The sequence below is a fragment of the Choloepus didactylus genome, chromosome 3 (assembly GCF_015220235.1).
Source record: "Choloepus didactylus isolate mChoDid1 chromosome 3, mChoDid1.pri, whole genome shotgun sequence".
NCBI classification, from domain to species: domain Eukaryota; kingdom Metazoa; phylum Chordata; class Mammalia; order Pilosa; family Megalonychidae; genus Choloepus; species Choloepus didactylus.
Window position 1 is genome coordinate 80,644,611 of NC_051309.1, and position 24,769 is coordinate 80,669,379.

General features: G+C 36.6%; 1 protein-coding gene across 4 annotated transcripts in view; it reads left to right on the top strand.

Moving 5' to 3' along the window:
• The window catches only part of USO1 (USO1 vesicle transport factor), a 121,389-nt gene extending 97,642 nt beyond the window's left edge, over window positions 1–23,747 (top strand). For all 4 annotated transcript variants that reach the window (XM_037829999.1, XM_037830000.1, XM_037830001.1 and 1 more), the window contains 4 exons: window positions 8,632–8,730; window positions 20,810–20,902; window positions 21,889–22,104; window positions 22,701–23,747. In XM_037829999.1, coding sequence (XP_037685927.1) covers window positions 8,632–8,730; window positions 20,810–20,902; window positions 21,889–22,104; window positions 22,701–22,790 — 498 coding nt within the window. In that variant the 3' untranslated portion in view covers window positions 22,791–23,747. The remainder of the gene's footprint in view (window positions 1–8,631; window positions 8,731–20,809; window positions 20,903–21,888; window positions 22,105–22,700) is intronic.
• Window positions 23,748–24,769: the final 1,022 nt, after the last annotated feature.

Consider the following 24,769-nt stretch of genomic DNA (forward strand, 5'->3'; position numbering starts at 1 on the left):
GAAGCATTTTCTGGGCTATGATGGGGAACCCAAGCACATCAGATGGTCCCACGGTGCTGAATACAGAGTTGGAGTTCAGGGAAGTTGTATGGACTGAATTTGTGAGGCCAAGAAATGGATAGGAGAGCAAATGACAGACCAGCCAGCATGAAAAGACCTCACTGAATACCTGGGGCATTCAGTAGAGATTCCAGAAAAGTCACATGGTTAAACCAGCCCTAGTATAAAGGCATTCCTAGACTTGCCCTAAAAAAGATAAAAACAAACATGAAAAAGTTCAAGCTGATCTATAACTAAATTAACTGCTGAAAATGAAACTTACTCCTTAACAATGAAAACCAAATGTATTCTCAGTAGTGTAACATTCCAACATCCAATCAAAAATCACTAGACATGTAAAGAAGCAAGAAAATGTAACTCATAAATAGAAAAATCAATCAGAAACAGAAGAATTTTTAGAGATGAAATTTGGTATTTGTAAACAAGGAATTAGTACACAAGGAATTTTAAATCAGCTATTATTAATGTATCCAGTGATTTTAAAGGAAAATATGAGCCTATTTAAGAGTGAAAATGGAATTATTAATAATGGAACTTTTAAAATGAATTTACTGGGTGGGTTTACTGGTGGATTGGATGCTGGAAAAGAAAAGAACAAGAACTCCAAGACAGAGCAATAGAAATTATCCAAACTGAAGCATAGAGAAAAGAAAGAGTGGGAAGGGTGGGACAGGAGGAATGAACAGAGCATCAGTGACCTGTGTGTGGGACAGTATTAAGTAATCTAAAGTATATGTAATTGGAACTCTAGAATAGGAGGAGGAGGAGGAAGAAGAAGGCAAAAAATTGATGGCCAAAAATGTTCAAATTTAATGAAAAATACAAACCCACAAATCCAACAAGCTCAGTGAACCCAAAAAGGATGAACACAAGAAAACCACATCAAGGCATTTCATAATCCCATTGCTAAATATCAGTGATAAGGGGAAATCTTAAAAGCAAGCAAAAAATTAAAAAGACATTACATATGGCAGAACAAAGAATAACTGTTGTCTTCTCATCAGAAACAGTGAAAGTTAAAAGACAAAAGAATAACATTTTAAAATAATGAAAGAAAAAAAATGTTAGCCTAGAATTCTGTATCCTATAAAAATATTTTTCAAAACTGAAGACAAAATAATATTTCCAGGTAAACAAAGGCTGAGAAAATTTGTTGCCCGCAGACCTGCACTACTAGAAATGTTAAAGGAAGTTTTTCAGGCTAAAGAAAAATTATACCCAATGGAAACTCCGCTTTACAAAAAAAAGAAAGTACTGACAATAGTAAATATAAAGAATTTTTTTTTTATTTTAAAAAAGTTAATTGTTAAAAAAAGAACAATGCACTCTGAAGTTTTATAACATGAACAAGTAAATATAAGAGAAACAAAGTAAACTTCAGAAGAAGGAATATTGGCTTCTGATAAGAGCCTGAGATTATCAGACTGAATAAAAAACTATCTTAAAGAAGCTAACTTTAAACATGAAGACACAGGTTAAAAATAAAAGGATATTGTATTTTCTACAAGACTTTTCTGTAAAACTACAACAACTCTAATAAAATAAAGTTTAAAAATGAAAAAAAGAATAGAAAAAGATATACTTTACAAACACTAATCATAGGAAAGCTGGAGTGGCTATCTTAACATTAGCAAAGTAAACTTCAGAAGAAGGAATGTTAACAAAGATAAAGACAGATGTTTAGACAAATCCATGTGTACCATTGTGAATTTCAGTGTTTCTGTCTCAGTAATCTATAAAGCCAGTTAAACAGAAAATCAGTGAGAATATAGAAGATTTGAACAAACTCTATCAAGCATCTTAACCTATTTTACATATATAGAGTACCATACCTAACAGCTGCAGAATACATTATTTTCTATTGCACATGGTACATTCAATAAAAAAAATTATATTGTGGAGCATAAAACATATCTTAATAAATTTTAAAGAATTGGAATCATAGAGTATGTTCTCTGACCACAACAGAATCAAACTAGCAGTCAATAAAGATATCAGGGAAATCCTCAAATATTTGGTCATTAAAAAACACACTTTTAAACAACCCATGATCAGAAATGAAATCATAAGGAAAATTGGAAGATATTTTATATTCAATGAAAATTCCAATCACAATCTATCAAAATTTGTGGGATGTAGCTAATGCAGTGTACATTAGCTGGAAAGTGGTAGCTTTAAGTACCTTATTAGAAAAGAAAGATTTAAAAATCATTGATTGTGCCCTGATAAAGGGTATCTATGAAGAACTTGGGACTAAAATCATTCTTTATGGTGAAAACTTTCCCCCATAGATTGAGATAATACAATCATTGCTCTCATCACTTCTTTTCAACATTGTACTGGAGGTTCTAACTAGGGCAATAAGGCAAGAAACAGAAAGAAAAACATAAAGATTGGAAAGGAATCAATAAAGGATATTCCAGTTTGCTAAAGCTGCCAGAATGCAAAATACCAGAAATGGATTGACTTTTCAATGGGGGATTTTTAGTTCACAAATTTACAGTTCCAAGGCCATGAAAATGTCCCAATTAAGGCATCAACAGGATGATACCTTCTCTGAAGAAAGGCCAATGGCATCTGGGGTTCCTCTGTTGCATGTGAAGGCACATGGCCTGAGTCCACGAGGCCTCTCCTGGGGTTAGCTTCTTGTTTCTGTTGCTTTCTCCAAAATGTCTCTGGACTTCTGTCTTAGCTTCTGTCTCTCATCTCCTGTGCGTCCTTGCTTGTTTTCTCCCAGGACATTTCTCTCTCACTGTCTGGAGTCCTCTCTTAGCTTTTCCAGGACAAACTCTGGGCTTCATCTCTTAGCTTAGCAGCTCCAAACATCTTTCTGTCTGCATCTCCAAGCATCTGGGTCTGTATCAGCTCTGAGCTCTCTTTCCCTGAGCTCTCTTAAGGACTCCAGTAAACTAATTAAGACCCACTTTAATGGGTGGGTTCACATCACCATGGAAATTAAATCAAAAAGGTCCTACCCACAGTTGGGTGGATCATATCCCCATGGAAACAGCCTAATCAAAAGATCCCACCCACAGTAAGTCTGCACCCACAAGATTGGATTAAAAGAACATAATCTTTCATGGGGTACATAACAAATTCAAACCAGCACAATAGGTAACACGATTATAAACACAGAAAATAAATTTAGCAATGTGGTCAATATGTAAAACTCAATTGTATTTTTATATTCTAGTAACAATTAGAAAATAAAATTGAAGAACCACTACCATTTACAATAGCATCAAAAAATGTCAAATAACCTAAAACAAAACTAGTATAGTATCAAGACCAAGATATTGGTGTATACAATGTATGTATAATTCTGTCATTTTATCACATGTAGCTTCATGTAACCAGCTTTGCAGTCAAGACACAGAACTATTTCATTACCATATAGATCTTCCTCAAGCTCCAGTTTTATAGTCTTATCCATCTCCTCCTCTCTCCCGCCCGCCGCCAACATCCCTAACCCCTGGAGACTACTAATTTGTTTTCCATCACTGTAATTCTGTCAATTTGAGAGCATTATGTAAGGGGAATCATACAATATGTGACCTTTTGAGATTGGCTTTTTTCACTCAGCATAATACCCTTAAGAGCCATCCACGTTATTGCATGTATTAATAGGTCATTCGTATTTTTTGCTAAGTAGTATCCCATGGGCAGTTGTTTTTTGATAAAGTTACCAGGGTGTAATACAAAGAGAGAAGGTTGTCTTCTCGATAAATGGTGCTGATATATCTGGATATTCATATGGAGGGAAAATGAACCTTGTTTCCTACCCCCTAACAAAAAACAAAAGTTAACTCTAGTAGGATAATTGACCTAAACTTGAAAACTATAAAACTTTTGTAAGAAAATCTCTCTTTTTTTGGTGTAGGCAAAGATTTCTTAGAATACAAAAATCGCTAAGCAGTAAAGAAAAAATAAAGTGAACCTCAGACGCATCACAGAAGGAAGTATACAAATGACCAATAACACATGAAAAAGATGTTAGCTGTCAGAAAATGGCATACCACTTCACATTTAGTAGAACTGCCGAAAGTAAAAAGACTGATAATATGAAGTATTGACATGGATTTAGAACTCTCACAAATTACTGTTGGAATATAAAATTTCACAACAAGAGAAATGAAAACATGTCCAAAGAAAGACTTGTACTATTCATAATAACCAAAATATAGACATATTCCCAATGTAGAGTAAAGTTTGTGCTACAGTCATACAACGGAGTATTCCTCAGCAAGAAAGGGAAGAATTACTGAGGCATGTAACAATATGGAGGAATATCAAAAATATTCTGAGTAAATGAAGCAAGACACAAAAAAGTAAACAATATGATTCCATTTACACGAAATGCTGAAACAGACCAAACTCACCTGTAATCATAAAATCAGTTCTATAGATAAGTTGGACTTTATCAAAATTTAAAACTTTTGTTCTTCAGAGAGCACTATCGAATGAAAAGAAAGCCTACAGAATGGGAGGAAATATTTGGAAACCAAATGTGTGATAAGGCACAGAATATATAAAGAACCCTTACAACTCAACAATGAAAATACAACCCAGTTTTGAAAATGGACAAAGTATTTGAACAGACATTTCTCAGAAAAAAAAAGATATATAGATGGCCAATAAGCACATAAAAAGATGTATGATTAGTCATTAGGCAAATGCAAATCAAAACACATATCAGTTATACCCATGAGGATGGCTAGAAGAAAAAAGACAACCACAAGTGTTGGCAAGGATGTGGAGAAATTAGAACCCTCATACACTGCTTTTGGGAATGTAAAATGGTGCAGCCACTTTGGGAAACAGTCTGGCAATTCCTCAGAGAGTTACCATCTGACTCAGCAATTGTACTTCTGGCTATATACCCAAGAAAATTGAAAATGTAAGTCTACACAAAAACTTACACACATGTTCATAGCATTATTTATAATAGCCAAAAAGTAGAAATAACCCAAATGTTCATCAGCTGATGAATGGCTTAATATAAATGAGTATTTCCATAAAATGGAATATTATTCAGCTATAAAAAGGAATGAAGTACTGATACACGCTACAATATGTATGAACCTTGAAATATTATACTAAATGAAAGAAGTCAGACACAAAAGGCCACATACTGTATGATTCCAGTTATATGAAATGTCCAAAATAGACAAATCTATAGAGACACAAAGTAGATTAGTGGTCTCTGGGGTCAGAGTAGGAGGATGGGAAGTGATTACTATTAGGTATTGTGCTGGTTTGGATGTATTGTGTCACCCAAAATGCCATGTTCCATGCAGTTTTGTGGGGGCAGACATATTAGTGTTGATTAGGTTGGAATCCTTTGATCGAGTGTTTCCATGGAGGTGTGACTCAATCAGTCATGGGTGAAACAGTTGATTAGATTATTTCTGTGGAGGTGTGCCCCACCCATTCAGCATGGATCTTGATTTAATCATTGGGTTCCTATGAAAGAGCTCACAAACAGAAGGACCTCAGAGCAGCCAAGAGAGACATTTTGGAAATGGCCGTTGAAAGCAGACTTCTGCTAGCCCAGAGTTTGCCTGGGAGAAACTAAGAGAACACCCCTAGCCTAGAGAGGAACGTCCTGGGAGAAAGCCATTTTGAAACCAGAACCCTGGAGCAGACCCCAGCCACATGCCTGTGCCTTCCAATCTAACAGAGTTTTCCAGATGCCATTGGCGTTCTTCGGTGAACGTACCCTATAGTTGACACCTTTGTTTGGACACTTTTATGGACTTAGGACTGTAACTTTGTAACCTAATAAACCCCCTTTATAAAAGCCAATCCATTTCTGGTATTTTTTTTTAATAGCAGCATTAGCAAACCGGAACAGGTATGTAGTTTATTTTAGGGGTGATGAAACTGTTCTAGAATTTAGGTGATGGTGATCAATAAACAACCTTGGGAATTACTAAAAATCACTGGATTGTACACTTTAAAAGTGTGAACAACACAGTATGTGATTTATATCTCAAAATATTTCATACTTAAGTCAGATTAGAAAGTGCTGCTGGGGGAGATAGCTTAAAGACACAAGAAAACTTTTGGGTGATGAAAATGTTCTATATCTTGATCGGGATGGTTAGATAGGAGTATACCTTTATCAAAACTCATCAAGCTGTGCATTTAAAATGGTTGCTCTTAAAACCAGGCTTTTAGAAAAATGTTCTATAAATAATCCTTTGGATCAACATGTGTTTTCTATTGGAATCACTAAGAGACCTAAGCAATCATCCCCTCCATCCGTTGTAGGAATCTTTTCTACAATCCTTTATGGATTGCCTTAGCCATTCAGATTTTGGCCAAGGCTTTTTTATTAAAAAGCATTCTTCCTTATTTTGAACTGAAATCTTGCTCCTAACTTTCATGTGTTTCTCCTATTCTGTGCTCAGAGCTACATCACCAACATTGCTGCAGGCCTCTAATACTCAAGCACTGTGAGCACTTTCAGTATTATTAGTCTACCTATAGGATACAATACCCAGGATTACCTTTGAAACCAGGTCTGAATCCAGTCTTTCTATTGTGCCCTATGGAAGTCAAGTCCTTCCACAAGACAGCCCTTCAAATTTGAAGACTTTCCTTATGTTCACTAGATTACTTTCTTCTGGCTGTGAACCACTATTTTACTCTGGTTTTCTACATATGAGATTTTAGACCCTTTGTTATCTTTGCTAACCTTCTAAGAGTAATATCCAGAACTTGTGGGATTAATTCCTCTAGTTCTAGATAATGCATACCCGTGAAAGTGGGCTAAGATTATATTTGCTCTTAGTTAATACTCTAACCCTTTTTTGCATAGTGTAGTCACTCTTTAAAGGTGGTTCTCTTAAGAAAATTAAACAGTTTGGGACAACAATCTAAAAATCAGGATCTGAAAAAAATTTTATTCTATTGCACAGCATACTTTTCAGCGTTTGTATCAACGGCAAATTTATAAATATTACAGCTATATCTTTATCCAAGTGGTTGATAAAAATGTTAGATAACACACGACTGAGTGACAACCCTGTAATACTCTTTCAGAGATGTTAGTATAGCTTAATATGAACTGTTAATCAGTTTGGACTCAATGAGGTTATTTTGCCTGTATTCATCTTAAGGTGCATCTGCTATAGGCAATATATTTAATTTATAAGATACACATCAATCATACTGTGAATTATCTGTGAACATAGTCATTACTAAAATATGAGAATATTTATTAGAATATTTTTTATTTTTATGAGTTACACTTGCCCATAACTTGAAAGAATAAAATCATTCTATAAGACTTGTTAAAGAAAGCAACAGTTCTCTGAATGACTGCCTCCCCCACACACCAGTCCCCAGGAGTAACACTTTTTTAACATTTCTGCTGTTGCTTTTGTATTTTTCTCTACAGCTCCAGGCCTTTATCTCATATTTACTATCTCTTCCTACCATACATGCATGGACACATGTATACACAGATTCATACTTCTCATCTTACCAAAATAGGCATCATAATTAATTGTTTTTTTTTAATCAGTTATGCTTGCACTTAGTTAAGCAAGTCTTGTTAAGCAATTCTTTTTGACCATGTAAATGATAACGCAAAGCCAAGCCATGTAGTATACTATAATTCAGGGTTTTTCAGCCTCAGCATTGTTGATCATTTTGGCTAGAAATTCTTTGTTGTGGAGAGGATCTCTTGGGCATTATAGAATGTTCAGCATCATCTCTGACCTCTACCCAGGTTGTAACAACCAAAAATTTCTCTAGACATTGCAGATATCCCTGGAGATGGGGGAGAGAAACATCCTCTGGTTGAGAACCACTGCTATAATTGCTTTTCTTTTACTAGGGGGGAAGAAGATCGGAAATTTTAACATTAATAATATAAACTTTCAATTAATTTCCCCATTTTCATGACAGCACTACCGCTTTCAGCTATGCTTGGTAGCCTCTAGTCTTCAGCCAGGAGAGGATGAACAATTGCCTGATGCGTGAGATTGGGACAGGGATTGGGAGGGTCTGTATGTTAAAAAGACATTCAGTGAGCTCTCCTATTTTTAGCCCCATCTGTATCCATGTTCCCAGAGGTATCTGGTATTGCCAGTTCCCAAGCCTTTTGCAGGTTTGCATTGTCAGTCAGGTAGCAGCTTGGCTATCTCTGTCAGCTTAGGTATCAGCTTTCACAGGTCTACTGAGTCAATTATCATTGTCAAGTGCTTTCTGAAATTCCCCAATTTTATTGCTCTTTTCTTTTTTCTTGTTCTTTTTATCCTTGTGAATTTCTTTCTGTCTTCTTCTCTCTCTCTCTCTCTCTTTCCTTTTTTTTTCTGTGTGTCTGTCTGTTTCCCTTTATGATTGTTTACATGGGATATTGGGAGACAGCAGAGGTAAATGAACGTGTAACTCCATGTTGAACCCAAAGTTCCAAGGATAATTCTTTATTGTTTAGATTTTAAAACTTGGAAGTTGGGATATAAGAGGGAAAGAAATCTTTAATTTCTTCTTGTACATAGACATTTTCTTGATGAAATTAATGCTATTTAATGTTGTAACTCAGCAATTTTTGTCTCTTAGGAACTGGCAACATTGAAGTCTCAGTTAAACTCACAATCTACAGAGATCACCAAACTACAGACAGAAAAGCAGGAGCTGTTACAGAAAACAGAAGCATTTGTAAGTTATTTCTCTTTTTTCTCCTGAAAGGTAGTAAATACAGGGTTAGCTTAGTATTATCTCTGAGTCACTATGAAAAAAAGCAAATTTGCCAGCAAGCATCTTCCCTTCAGATTACTCACCAGCGAGTGTGCTGTTCATTCAGGTTGTAGTAAAAGATTTACCAGGTCAGTTTATTCAGTTATCAGTGGTTCCTTCTGCAGCAAAATAATCCTGGTGAAACCCTTGGGAGTTCATCATATTCAAAATCAGATGCCAGAAGGGAGTTATGCTGAAATTATTTTATAATAGGCCTACTTGACCAAAAATATTTCAAGGTCATTTTTGTCACTTCCATACCCTGTGAGATAGAATTTGGAATATCAAATGGATACTTTAAGATGTAGAATAGATGCGGTGTGCAGGTTTTAAGGAAATAATTTGTTCTGCCCTCATAAATTCCTTTTGATAGAAATTGATGATAGTTGAAGCAAGAAAAAACTCAAGCTCCTTAATTCCCTTAATAAAATACCAATTTTCTCAAGTATTGTTCTGGTTTTTACGGAGCTCCCTTTACTGAATGACTGTGAATAGTTATAGTTAGTTTTCATAGCTCTCCTTAAAAAAGTCTGGTTTGTTCATTAATTAATTTATTTGTTCATTCGACAAATTTATAATGGGTGCCTTCTCTGTACAAGATACTGTTCTAGGTGCTGAGACTATGACAAATTAGACAAACAAGGGAAAAAACAGTAAATTGATGGGCAAATAATTTCAGATAAAGACTTCCTTGGAAATAATTTAAGTATAGCAATGAGATGGAATGACTATTGGAGATGAGCAAGTCTCTTAGATATGGTAATCAAGAGATGCCTAAATTGAGGCAGTTGATATTTGAGAAGGATAATCTTAAAAGAGAGCTGACTTTCCATTTGTCTAAGTTTTCTAATCTGATCATTGTCACCAGATTAGAGGGAGAGTAATCTTCAAAGTATGGGGTAAAGGCAGTTCTTTGGGGATGGGAAACAATATTATAGCCTCCAATTTATTTTTATCAACCTTTACAATTTCTATTTTTATGGATGTGTTTTGCAACATACATAATATTCTATTGGAGTAGTTCTGTGTATGTAATTTATAAATAAAACTGTATTGGAAGTACATGGACAATTTTATTTTGTCTGTAAAGAGTGTGCCATCAAAAAATTAGGGGTCCCCACCCCAATCAAGATGGTGGAGTGAGAACCTCCAACACCCCACCCCACCAACCCCCCTCAGAAATTTTGAACAACCAGCAAAAACTGACAGAAACATCTTTCTCAAAGCTCCAGAAAATAAAGGATTGCAGCAACAGGGCAAGTGCTGAATCAAGAAAAAAGCAAAAAGAAATAGTAGGTTATTGTGGCACCCTTGGCTGGCCCCACCCCTGTCCCCTCAGCAGCTCGGCACAGACTGGCCCACGCTCCCAGTGTAGGTTGTGTCCCCTCATTCTGGAGTGAGCAGAGTAACACTTGTGCAATATTGGGAGCATGTATGTTTGGGCCAGTCTTTCTGGTGGCAGTCTGAGGTGCCAAACCAAGTCATTCATCTCAGAGTTGCCCTCCCAGAACTTGCCATGAGTGTAGAAGGCAGCTCACAGAGTTCTCCTACAGAACTCTGTAGAAGAACACTCAAAGCACAGCTACCTGAGACAGAGGTTTGCTGGGTCTGGGATATTCAGTGCAGTGCCTGGGAATGTGACAAAAAGCTCTTCCCTAGGAAAGGGGACATTCAGATCCATGTAAGCAGGGCAATATCTAGAGCTATGCATGCATGCCCAGGACAAGATGCATGCACAGAAAGGACCAGGGAGGACACTACGCTTTTGCCTTGAGTTATTCTCTAAACTCATTGTATGGATAAGCCCTGAAGGACAGCACTCCCCCAGGCCAATCTGCAAAGACTGGAAAAGTCAGACTTTTTTTTCTTTCCTTTTTCTTTTTTTTTTTTTAGCTCTTGGATTACAAAGAAAGCTTGTCACCACACTAGCTGGATGCAAGCTTTAAGGAACAGACAACCCAGAGTCTAAATTGCAGTGATAACATGTTAAAATATCAAAATATCCTGGTTTCAGGTTTATTTTTCAGAAACTTAAATCCTCCCGAGTTCCTATGCCAGATAAGTACCCAAACCCAGAGGCAATAGCCTCTTCAAGAACATCTCCCAGATACAGCCCCCTTCCCCATAATATCAACACCTCTTTTCAATATGAACAAGTTAAAGTGGTCACTGTTTGGACATCGCTGAAGATTAAGAAATTGATTAAATGAGAGGAAGGGGTAGCAACAGACAAGAAAGGATTCAACAAAGGATTATGAATACTGAATCTTCATATAAATTTTTTTTTTTAGATGCTAGGGTATTAGAATAGCTAGAAGGAGAGAACTGAAATGGTGGAACTGTAACCCATAACATTCTTTGAAATTTGCTTTGTAGCTACTCGTTATACTCATATATTCACCTTTCAGAATATATGTTACATTTCCCAATGAGGAAATAACTGAAACTGTGGAACTGTAATCAATAACATTTTGTGAAATTACCTATATAACTACTTATTAAATCATACTTTGAAAATTATCATGTTATATTGCACAATAAGGAAATAACTAAAATTGTGGCACTGTAACCTGTACCATTCTTTGAAATTTGCTAATAACTTGTTAAATTGTACTTTGAAAGTTATCACTGTACTGTATATATGTTATATTTCACAATAAAAAATGTTAAAAGAAAAGCCGGGTTTCAACCAAAGATTTCAAAGCATACAAAGAAACAGGAAGCAATGTCCTAGGCAAAGGAGATTAAAGCAACCATCAGTGAGGAGGTCTAGACCTATTGCACACCATACTTTTAAAAAATGCTCCTAAAGACACTTAAAGAGCTAAAGGAAGACGCAGAGAAAGAACTAAAGGAAATCAAGAAGACAATATGAAAACAAAAAGAATATCGGTAGAGAGATGGAGATTTTGAAAAGGAAGCTAACAGAACTGAAGACCACAGTAACAAATTTAAAATTCCATTGAGAGGTCCAATAGCAGATTGTAGCTGCCAGAAGAAAGAATCAGTGAATTTGAAATTAAGACAACTGAAAGCATCCAGTCTGATAAATAGAAAGAGAAAACACTGAAGAAAAGTGAACAGAGCATGAGAGACCTGTGGGACACCATCAAGCATACCAGTATATGCATGATGGGAGTCCTGGAAGAAGAGAGATAGGGTGTGCCAGTTTGGATATATTATGTACCCCCAAAAGCCATGTTTTAATCCAATCTTGTGGGATATTTGGATTAGGTTATTTCCATGGAGATGTGACTCACCCAGCTGTAGGTGATACTTTTGATTAGATTATTTCCATGGAGGTGTGAGCCTGCCCATTCAGAGTGGATCTTGATTATTTTACTGGAGTCCTTGAACAAGAGCCAACACAGGCCCAGACACTTGCTGATGCTTGGAGATGCTTGGAGATGCAGACAGAAGGACATTTGGAGATGCTAAGCTAAAAGATGAGGCCCAGAGTTTGCCCTGGAGAAGCTAAGAGTGGGTGTTTCGGATGCCATCAGCCTCTCTTTAGTGAAGATATTCTCTTGTTGATGCCTTAGTTTGGACACTTTTATGGCCATAGAACTGTAAATTTGTAGCCAAATAAAGCTTTATGAAAGGCAGTCCATTTTTGTTATTTTGCATAATGGCAGCAGTAGCAAACCAGAACATAGGGTTCGAAAGGACAAAGAAATAATGCTTGAAAACTTTCCAAATTTAACAAAAGACGTGAATATACACAGCCAAGAAGCCCACTGGGCCCCAAACAGGATAAACGTGAAGAGAACCTCACCCAGACACATTACTATCAAACTGTTAAATGTCAGCAACAAAGAGGGAATTAAGAGTTGCAAGAGAAAAGCAATGTGTTATATGCAAAGGAGCCCCAAGAAGATTAAATGTCAATTTCTCATCAGAAACACTGGAGATAAGGAGGCAATGGAATGACATATTTAATGTGTTGAAAGAAAATAATTGCCAACCAAGAATTTTATATCCAGTGAAGACTTTCCTTCAAAACTGTGAGAGAGATTCAGATATTCCCAGATAAACAAAAGCTGAGGGAGTTCGTCACCACTAGACCAGCCTTACAAATAATGCTAAAGGGAGTTCTTTGTATTGAAAGGAAAGGACACTGGGCAATAAACCAAATTGGAATAAAGAAATAAAGATCTCCAGTAAAGGTAACCACATGGGTAATTATAAATGTCAGAACTATTTTATTTTTGGCATATAACTTCATTTTTTACTTCTTAGAGATTCTGAAATGTAGGTGCATAAAAAGTAATGATAAATTTATAACATACACAAAATGCATAAAGATATAATTTGTAACAAGTAAACAAAGTGATTGGGGGGCAGAGTGGTATAAGAGCATAGTTTGTGTATACTATTGAAGTTAAATTGGTATCAAATCAAATATGATTGTTATAGATTTAGGATGTTAAATTTAAGCCCTTTTGTAACCACAAGGAAAATATCTGAATAAATATACCCAAAAGGAAATGAGAAGGGACTTAAAATGTGTAACTACAAAAAATCAAATAAATATGACGGTAGGCAGTACTGAAAGAATTAACACCAGTCCTTCTCAGACTCTTCCAAAAATTGAACAGAAGAGAACACTATCTCCTGATTCTGTGAAGCCAGCATCACCCTAATACCAAACCCAGAAAGAGATACCAGAAGGAAAGAAAATTACAGAGCAGTATCCCTTAACAATATGGATGCAAAACTCCTCAATAAAAATACTAGCAAACCTAATCTAGCAACACATTAAAAAATCTATACACCATGATCAGGTGGGATTTATCCTAGGAATGCAATAATGGTTCAACATAAAATCAACTAATGTCATGTACCACATGATAGAACAAAGAAAAAAACTCACATTATCTCACTTGATACAGAAAAGTTATTTAACATAAATCAGGACTCCTGATTATATAAGAGGATACTATTTTTTTAATGGAAAATTACAAGTGTTGGGGAGGATGTGGAGAAATAGGAACACTTGTTTATTGTTAGTGAGAATGTAAAATCATGTTGCCACTGTGGAAAATAATTTGATTGTTCCTCAGAAAGTTAAGAATAGAATTACCATATGACCCTGCAATCCTACTTTTAGGTATATACCCAAAAGAATTGAGGGAAGGCTTTCAGTCTCTCACCATTGAGTATAAAGGAAGCCTACAGAATGGGAGAAAATGTTTGGAAACCACTTATCCAATAAGAGTTTAATATTCAGAATTTATAAAGAACTCCTACAACTGAGCAACACAAAGTTAACCCAATTTTAAAATGGGCAAAAGACTTGAATAAACATTTCTCCAAAGAAGATGTGCAAGCAGCCAATAAGCACATGAAGAGATGCTCAGCATCATTAGCCATAGGGAAATGCAAATCAAAATCACAATGAGATAACATTTCATACCCAGGAGGCTGCCTACTATTCATAGTATCCTCTTATAATTTTTTTAATTTCTTCAGGATCTGCAGTTATGTCACCTTTTTCATTCATTATTTTGTTTATATGGGTCTTCTCTCTTTTTGATTTTGTCAGTCTAGCTAGGGGCTTGTCAATCTTGTTGATCTTCTCAAAGAACCAACTTTTGGTGATATTTATCCTCTCTATTGTTTTTTTGTTCTCTATGTCATTTATTTCTGCTTTAATCCTTGTTATTTCTTTTCTTCTACTTGGTTTAGGATTGGTTTGCTGTTCATTTTCTAGCTTCTTCAGTTGATCCATTAGTTCTTTGATTTTGGCTCTTTCTTCCTTTTTAATATATGCGTTTAGTGCTATAAATTTCCCCCTTAGCACTGCTTTTGCTGCATCCCATAGGTTTTGGTATGTTGTGTTCTCATTTTCATTCATCTCTATATATTTAGCAGTTTCTCTTGCTGTTTCTTCTTTGACCCACTGATTATTTAGGAGCGTGTTGTTTAACCTCCAGGTATTTGTGAATTTTCTAAGTCTCTGATGGTTATTGACTTCTAATTGTATTCCATTGTAGTCAGAGAATGTGCTTTGAATAATTTCAATTTTTTTAAATTTATTGGGGCTTTTTTATGTCCCAGCATATGATCTATTCTGGAGAAAGTTCCATGAGCACTAGAAAAGTATGTGTATCCTGGTGATTTGGGATGTAATGTCCTGTATGTGTCTGTTAAATCTAATTCATTTATCAGATTGTTTAGGTTTTCAATTTCCTTATTGGTCTTCTGTCTGGTTGATCTATCTATAGGAGAGAGTGATGTGTTGAAGTCTCCCACAATTATTGTGGAAACATCAATTGCTTCCTTCAGTTTTGTCAGTGTTTCTCTCATGTATTTTGTGGCACCTTGATTGGGTACATAAACATTTATGATTGTTACTTCTTCTTGTTGAATTGCCCCTTTTATTAGTATGTAGTGGCCTTCTTTGTCTCTCATAACATCGTTGCATTTAAAGTCTATTTTATCTTAGATTAATATTGCTACTCCTGCTTTCTTTTGGCTGTAGCTTGCGTGAAATATTTTTTTCCATCCTTTCACTTTCAATTTCTTTGTGTCCCTGTGTCTAAGATGAGTCTCTTGTATGCAACATATTGATGGTTCGTTTTTCTTTTATCCATTCTGTGACTCGATATCTTTTAATTGGGGAGTTTAATCCATTTACATTCAGTGTTGTAATCGTGAAGGCATTTCTTGAATCAGCTATCTTATCCTTTGGTTTATGTTTGTCATATGTATTTTTTCCCTCTCTCTCTTAATGTCCTTTAATGTACCCATACTGAATCTCTTTAGTACTGAACCTTTCTCCAAGTCTCTCTGTCCTTTCTTTGTTTCTCTGTCTGTAGGGCTCCCTTTAGTATCTTCAGTAGGGCAGGTCTCTTGTTGCCAAATTCTCTCAGCATTTGTTTGTCTGTGAAAAATTTAAGTTCTCCCTCACATTTGAAGGAGAGCTTTGCTGGATAAAGAATTCTTGGTTGGCAATTTTTCTCACTCAGAATTTTAAATATGTCATGCCACTGCCTTCTTGCCTCCGTGGTGGCTGCTGAGTAGTCACTACTTGGTCTTATGCTGTTTCCTTTGTATGTGGTGAATTTCTTTTCTCTTGCTGCTTTCAGAACTTGCTCCTTCTCTTCTGTATTTGATAGTGTGATCAGAATATGTCTCGGAATGGGTTTATTTGGATTTATTCTATTTGGAGTTCGCTGGGCATTTATGATTTGCGTATTTATGGTGTTTAGAAGATTTGGGAAGTTTTCCCCAACAATTTCTTTGAATACTCTTCCTAGACCTTTACCCTTCTCTTCTCCTTCTGGAACACCAATGAGTCTTATATTCGGACATTTTATATTATCTAACATATCCCTGAGGTCCATTTCAATTTTTTTTAATTTTTTTCCCCATTCTTTTCTTTCGTTCTTTCATTTTCTGTTCTGTCATCTTCGAGGTCACTGATTCGTTGTTCAACTTCCTCTAGTCTTGTACTATGAGTATCAAGAATCTTTTTAATTTGGTCAGCAGTTGCTTTAATTTCCATAAGATCATCTATTTTTTTATTTACTCTTGCAATTTCTTCTTTATGCTCTTCTAGGGTCTTGATGTCCTTTATATCCTGTGCCATGCTTTTCTTGATATCCTTTATATCCTGTGCCATGGTCTTGTTGTTCATCTTTAGTTCTTTGATTAATTGCTCCAAGTACTGTGTCTCCTCTTATCTTTTGATTTGGGTGCTTAGGCTTGGGTTAGCCATATCGCCCAGTTTTTTCATAGGCTTTAAAATTTTCTGTTGTTTTTGGCTTCTTGGCATTTGCTTAACTTGATAAGGTTCTTTTAGGATTCATACACCGATTAAAACCCTTATCTCTAATTTGTGAGATCTACAGCTTCATGGAGTACACTTTCTCTAACTAGCCAGCAGGTGGCATCCGCAAGCCACCTATTCCCCTCAAGCCAGTTCTTTGTCTTTGTGGTGACTGGGGGTGTGAGTCTTGTGGGGTCCGATTGGTGTACCAAGCTTGCGTGTGTAGTTGGTGTTGCCTGCCCTGTATATGGGGCGTGTGTCTGGGCAGTCAGGGAGGGGGGTGGCTCTAACAATCAAATCTCCCTGGTGTTCCTGGAGATTTAACGCTGCTGCAATAGTCTGATCCTTCAGTTCAGTCCTGCCACAGTTTGTCTCTGCAGCTGACCCACAAGTCCTTGGTATTGGCATATGGCCCCTGAGACTTGCGAGTGGGTTCCTCTTCCAGGACGTGCACCCCCTGGTCCTCTGTTGAGGGATGACTGTGCTATGTCACAGGTGAGCACCATCCCCCCAGGGCAGTTCTGGGCTGCAGGGCTGTGTAGGGAGGCTCCCAGTCTGCTGAAATGATGGCTGAATAGGGCGTGTTAATTCACACTGCTCCACCTTCCCAACTCTGGGACAATCAGCTGAGGGTGCAGGGAAGGCTAATTTCCATGCCTGATTTTGTGGTGTCAGCGTGTTATTGGAAGCACTTTCCATCACACTGGGTTATCTGAGACAACTCTGGGCTGTAGGGCCGGCAACAGGCAGGAGTGTTCCCTGTCCACCGGGAAGATGGCTGTGAGAGGACACCCCCCTTTTCTTAGGAAGTTGTGGTGTTTAGTGAATTTGCTCAGCCACTGGACTTACTGTGTCTCAGAGCTCTCTTAGTTCTGCTCTTGTCTTGACTTGCCCAAATTGCAAGTCTTTGAGGCTTTTTGTATTGGGCTTCTTAGAGTAATTGTTTTAGAAAAAGAAAGGGAAAGGCCCTCCTCACAGATCTGATGGGTTATTGAAATGCTAAGAGACAAGGCAATTAGGGCCATTAAGGAACTGTCCAGGGGGGCAGAGAAACAGGTTTTTCTTCTGGATTTGCATATGAGCCTGACTGCCTGAGAACTCCAGAAAGCCTCTGCTTTTATTTTTGGGTTTTTCTTGCTGTTTTTGCTATCCCTATTCCCTCTCCGCCAGGCTGGCTGCTCCTGGATTCTTCAATGTCTGGTCTCAGTCTATGATTGGAGTCTGGATCTGTAGAATGAGTTTCCGATAAGAGCCGCAACTGCAGTTCTCCCTCCTCATTCCCAGTGCTGACAGCCCCTCCTCCCACGGGACTGAGCCTGGCAGGGAGGGACGCAGTGTCCCCTGGCTGCAAAAACTTACAGATTTCGCTGATCTCAGCAGTTCCACATGTTCATGAGTGTTGTATGAAGTATGCCCAAAGTCAAATTGCTGTGCGGTGTCCAGTCCACGCAGTTCCTGGCTTTCTACCTACTACCCTGGAGAAGTAACTAAAACGTACACCTCACCACTCTGCCATCTTGCCCCACCCCCTCCCCAAAAGAATTGAGAGCAATGACTTGAACAGATGTTGGCTCTCCAGTGCTCTTAGCAACATTATTTACAATTGCCAAAAAGTGGAAGCAACCCAAATATCCATTAACAGTTGAATGGATAAACAAAATGTGATATTTCCATACAATGGAATATTATTCAGCTGTAAAAAGGAATGATGTTCTGATATATGCAACAACATGGATGAACCTTGCAGCCATCATATTGAATGAAATAAGCCAGACAAAGATAAATATGGTATGATCTCACTGAAATGAAAGAATAGAGTAAGCAATTTCACAGTCAGAAACTAGGTTTACCAGCGGCTGGGGTAGTTATAGGACATGGGGAATTAAGCTTAATGGGTACAGAGTCTGTCTTTGGAGTGATGGAAACATTTGGTAATGGATGGTGGTGATAAAAGCACAGCATTGTGAATGTAATTAACACCACTGAATTGTATATTTCAGAGTGGTTAAAATGGGAAATTTTAGGTTGTATGTATGTTGTTACCAAGATTTAAAAAAACAAAACAGAAAAAAAGCATAAAACTGTACAACACAGTAGTGATGGTTTGAAGCTGTATGCATCCCAGAAAACCTCATGTTTAGGAAGGATGAGCTAATACATTCCTGTGGGTGTAGACCTATTATGGGTGGGATCTTTTGATTAAGTTATTTCAGTGAGGCTTGTCCCAGGTGGGTCTTAATCCTCTTACTGGAGTCCTTTATAAGAGGATAAAAGACAGAAGACACAGAAAAAAAGTGCCCGTGAGAAGTTGAGAGAGACAGCAGCTAAAAGAGAAGACACACCGAAAACAGAGAGGAAGCCACTGTAGCGAGAAGCTAGAAGCAGTGAAACCGGGAGAGAAGGGAGAAACTGGCAGACTTCACCATGTGCCTGGCCATGTGACAGAGAAGCTGAGGATCACTGGTAGCTGGTCTTCAGGGAGGAGGTATCATCCTGTTGATGTCTTAATTTGGACATTTTCTCAACCTTAGAACTGTAAACGTGTAAGCTAGTAAATCCCTATTATTAAAAACCAGTCCATTTCTGGTGTATTGCATTTTGTCAGCTTTAGCAAGCTAAAACAACAGTGAACTCTAATATAAGCTATTAGGTTAATAATGTAATTGTAATAATATTGTTTCATCAATTGAAGCAAAGATACCATGCTAATGCAAAATGTTAATAGGGAAAACTGTGTATGTAAGGGGGATTGTATGGGAACTGTACTTTTTTGCATGGTTTTCCTGTAAACCTACAACTGTTCTAATTTGTTTAAAAAGGAACATCATTAGGACATATGAAAAACTGGAATATAGACTGCACACTTTAAAACAATGTTAAATTTCTTTAACTTGATAACCACGCTTACAGTTGTTATATAAGCAAATATCCTTGTTCTTAGGAAATGTACATGGAAATAGTAAGTGTTCAGTGAGCATGATATATGTAACCAACTCTCAAATGTTCAAAAAATAGATTGATAAATAGGTAGATGGATGGATTGATGGATAGAATGATACAGCAAATGTGGCAAAATGTTAAAACGGGGGGAGTGGGGTGTGTTGGAATTCTCTGCATGGAGTTTGTATTATTTTTGCAAATGTTGTATAAGTTTGACATTATTTCATAATAAAAAGCTTCAGGGAAAAAAAATTAAGGGACCAGAGAACTATGTAATGTAAATCTTCATGTAGGAATGGCCTCTCTGGATTAAAAGACAGCATTACCCTCTTTCCTTTTATTTATGATTGTTTGGCAAAGATCTTTTCTAGATTTTAGATAAACACTATTGAAGACCTTGCCAGCATCCCTATTTCAGGATTCATAGAATAAATCCTTATAATTTATTTAGCAGAAAAAATTATCTTTCTTAATGAAATAAATTGCTTTCTTTTTTTTCAAATAATGAGATTTATATGACATTGACTTTTCTTTCTTTCCTGTGTCAGAAAGCTCAAAACTACATTAAATGCCTAGTTAGAGAAATCCTAATGGCAGTATGAGGATATTCAGCCATAATCATCTTGGTATCTCCCACCCCAATGTCTTTTTATTACCTTAACCTATCAGTTTTATTTTAATAATACTGGTGTATCTGTGTCTCGCTGTAAACATTTTCTAACCCATTTTGAAAATAGCATTATAGATTGAAGTGCACATTTAACTTATAGCTACTCTGGTCCTTTAACTCTTTCTCTGCCATTTGTGGAATTGTAAGTGAGCTCTGATGTGTAATTCAGACATGTGGTTCCAAAAACCATGTAGAAAATGGGCAAGGAAAGACTGAAAAAACTATGACATAGGAGACCCTCCTATAGCGCTTATGGTATATGGCTCAGCTTCCCTACCTACCTGGGATGACAGTATAGACTTAACTGGCAGGCATTTCATGAGGAAAAGGCTTTGAAAAACATTCTCTGCTTGTTGATTGCTATGATACAGCTATGTTAGGTCTGCCTTGATTATTATCCAGGGCAGACTTTAGGCAATTTAGCCCAACCTTCTTCATACTCTGATGGGATTTGATGCTGCTCCACTCATTTTTCAAGCATAAGGAGTTATATTTTCTGTTATTGGAAATAAAATTTCAAAATAGAAAATTAAACCACCGTTTTGTGAGTATATATTATTTGGGATTTTTTAATTGAAAAAAAAAACACAATTTCTTTTTTTAATTTCTACTTTCAGGCAAAATCAGTTCCTGTATCAGGAGAGAATGAAACTGTAACAGCTACAAAAAGCACTGATGTAGAATTATTGCAAGAGACTAAAGAATTAAAGGTTGGTTTTTGGTGAAACTTAATATTACATATTTTCTCAAATGAGCACCAGGAAATTTGATTTTATTTCTTTTAATCTCTCAAATACTTAGTTTTATTAAGGAAGCTAATGGCATGTAATTTTACCTTGCTACATTTCCATTCCTATTTTGATGACTAAAAATGGCACAGATGTTTTTTTAATGCCATCTCAAATAATAGTATCAACTATGTAAATAAGAATGTATATGAATATATTTTAAAAGTAAAAATCATTAAAAATATTTAAATTTTCTTTTGAGCATAAATATATAATTGCAATAAGAAAATAAGGGTATAGTTTTGTCTAACACACAAGTCACAAGTGGGCTTTCATATGGCTAAGGAACCAGGCAGATTAAATCCTGCAAGCCTATTGTGTGCTGGACTCATAAGAATAAATAATATGAAGAAAGGCATGAGGTAACTTTAATAAAAATAAAAGTCATGGAAAAAGGAAGATAGTGTATAATCATGCTTTTTGGATTGTGGTCATATTGTTTATTGTCATGGATTTTATTTGAACTCATTGTTCTGTCCAGTTTAATAGTATCTAGGAAGTTGGGATAAACAAATATAAAAACTTGTGTTTTGAGTTCTAATTCTGACACTAAACAAGCTTCTGCAGTACAGTGTTTTATGTCTTTATTGACTCCTCTGATTATCTGAGGTGATATTACTGTTTTATCTCCTAGGGTTTTCTGAGCAGCAGCTAATTTAAACTGTTCTTTTTTTTGATGTTACACTTTTTTTTGGCAAATAATTATCTTTGAAGGATAGTCTATAAATTTTCATGTTACTGTTTGTGTGCATTTGTGTCTATCTGTGTGACCTTCTATCCCCCAAACCCTACCCCCAAATTCCTCGACTGAGCAAATACAGTGATGTGTCATAGAAAAACTATTTTTTAAAATCCTAGGACAGTGAATACCAATTCTAGGTTAGTAAATTTCCCCCTTCTTTTCCTAGAGTGAAATTAAAGCCCTGTCTGAGGAAAGAACTGCTATTAAAGAGCAGCTGGATTCATCTAACAGTACCATTGCCATTTTACAAAACGAGAAAAATAAGCTAGAGGAGAAACTTACAGATTCTAAAAAAGAACAAGATGATCTCTTGGTACTGTTGGCCGATCAAGATCAGCAAATATTTTCACTGAAGAACAAACTAAAAGAACTTGGTCATCCAGTAAGATTAAAATGTTTTTAAAAATGATAACTATGATGCTTCTTTATAATATATATCTTTTATTTTAATATAGCATGGAGAATATGTGGCATACATATATATGTATGTATGTAGCATATTGACATGTGCCTACCTGTCTATACCTGTGATTGTATCACCGGCATAGACAGGTAGGCACATGTCAGATAAAATATGGTATTATCTACATTGCTTTCACTGTGTTCAGTGAATTGACATAAGATACAGTTTTAAGTTCAGTTTCTAACACATTTAGTCTGTTCTGTTTTAGGCTTCATGCCTAGAAAGTGAACTGATTTGATTGCTTCTGTGCTAATAAGAGCCATCATCCAAGTGTGCCATTACGTTTTGCCATGTTTGATTCAGATGTGTGTGTAGTGAGGTAGTGCCATCCCTCAGAAAAGTTAACCCATGTGTCTCTTCTCATATTTAAAACAACACAGAGCCTTGAGCATTAAATCAAAAAACTCAGATGGCTTGTATTCTAATTACTAGAATATGGAATTTATCAACAGAGTATGTATTAGAATGTGAAGTGAATAAATCTTCATAATGTTAAATGTATATTTTCCCTTAAGGTTGAAGAAGAGGATGAACTTGAATCCGGAGACCAAGGTGATGAGGATGATGAAGATGAAGATGATGGGGAGGACCAAGATCATATCTAGCTTTAAAATCTCTAGAGATGAGAGGATTACATTGTAATTTCAAAGACGTAGACTTAAGGCAATGCTTTGGTCTGCCGTCACAGAAAATAATGATTTGGAAAGCAAGTGGAAAACATTCACTAATAAGACTATCGATGTATTTTTTTAAAGATGCCACCCATGTTGAAAACACTAAAACTCTAATTTTATGTGGAACACATATCTTTTATTTATTTAAATTCATCTGAACTCTCCCAAAATATAATTTGCAGAGTTTCAGACACCAAAAAATAATACCATTTTAGAGCATGTGGTGGCAATGCTATTTGCCTTAGTTCATTTGTTGTTTACATAAGTTCTGTATTTGTCTATCATTTTCACTTTTCAGAATTTGTGATTTTAAGTACTAACATATTTGATTTAATGTGTATTGAATTGGAATCATTGTTTCTAAATTCACCATTGGAGTTCTTAGCTAATTATTTCCTTTTAAAGAAATAGGTTCACTTGAAGGCAAGATAGCAGGGGTCGAAGGATAATGTATATCATCAGCCTTCCATCCAGTGGGATTTCTAAGATGAGCAGGCTAGAACAGTTTAGAATGAGTGCCTTGATACCCAGTATAGCTGTGTGCTGTACCTCAGTGAAGAAACAGAAGGATCCTGATACACAGTGATGTGGGGGGCATTTCTGAGAAACTTTTGCAACAGTGTATTAGCACATGGTTGGTTTTGTTTTTAAGCTAAACATCTAAAAACAAATTGCAAGTTAACAGCTCATGCAACTCATTTAGCATTCTCGATTTGATTATCAGAAAACATTGTTTCTAGTTTTAAAAAGACCCACAATATGATTTATATAATTTATTGGCATTTTTGCTGAATAGGTTTAAGTCAGATAATAGATTTTTAAAAAGCAAATGAAGCAATGTGTCAAAATTTAATGTTTTGGTAATAAAAATAGAATTATGTTCACTTAGTCCTTTGTCATGTTTCCCTTATTTTGTATTTTGAAAAAAAGTATTTTATTCTTATTAAAAAGTGAGGCAAGTTGAAGTTGAGGGGCATTCTTCTCTTATTGGGTGTCCATTATAATTGAACGCTAAAAGCAAACTTACGGTTCAGAATTAATGATTTAAGATTACAGGGGGAGGAGGCGGGGCAAGATGGCAGACTGGTGAGCTGTATGTTTTAGTTACTCCTCCAGGAAAGGAGGTAGAAAGCCAGGAACTGCATGGACTGGACACCACAGAGCAATCTGACTTTGGGCATACTTCATACAACACTCATGAAAACGTGGAACTGCTGAGATCAGCGAAATCTGTAAGTTTTTGCAGCCAGGGGACCCGCGCCCCTCCCTGCCAGGCTCAGTCCCGTGGGAGGAGGGGCTGTCAGCTCCGGGAAGGAGAAGGGAGAACTGCAGTGGCAGCCCTTATCGGAAACTCATTCTGCTGATCCAAACTCCAACCATAGATAGACGGAGACCAGACACCAGAGAATCTGAGAGCAGCCAGCCCAGCAGAGAGGAGACAGGCATAGAAAAAAAACAACACGAAAAACTCCAAAATAAACGCGGAGGATTTTTGGAGTTCTGGTGAGCGTGGAAGGGGGAAGGGCAGAGCTGAGTCCTGAGCTTGGGCCCTGAGGCGCATATGCAAATCCCGAAGAAAAGCTGATCTCTCTGCCCTGTGGACCTTTCCTTAATGGCCCTGGTTGCTTTGTCTCTTAGCATTTCAATAACCCATTAGATCTCTGAGGAGGGCCCTTTTTTTTTTTTTTTTTAATCCTTTTTTCTTTTTCTAAAACAATTAGTCTAAGAAGCCCAATACAGAAAGCTTCAAAGACCTGCAATTTGGGCAGGTCAAGTCAAGAGCAGAACTAGGAGAGCTCTGAAACAAAACGCAATAATCCAGTGGCTGAGAAAATTCACTAAACACCACAACTTCCCAAGAAAAGGGGGGTGTCTGCTCACAGCCATCATCCTGGTGGACAGGAAACACT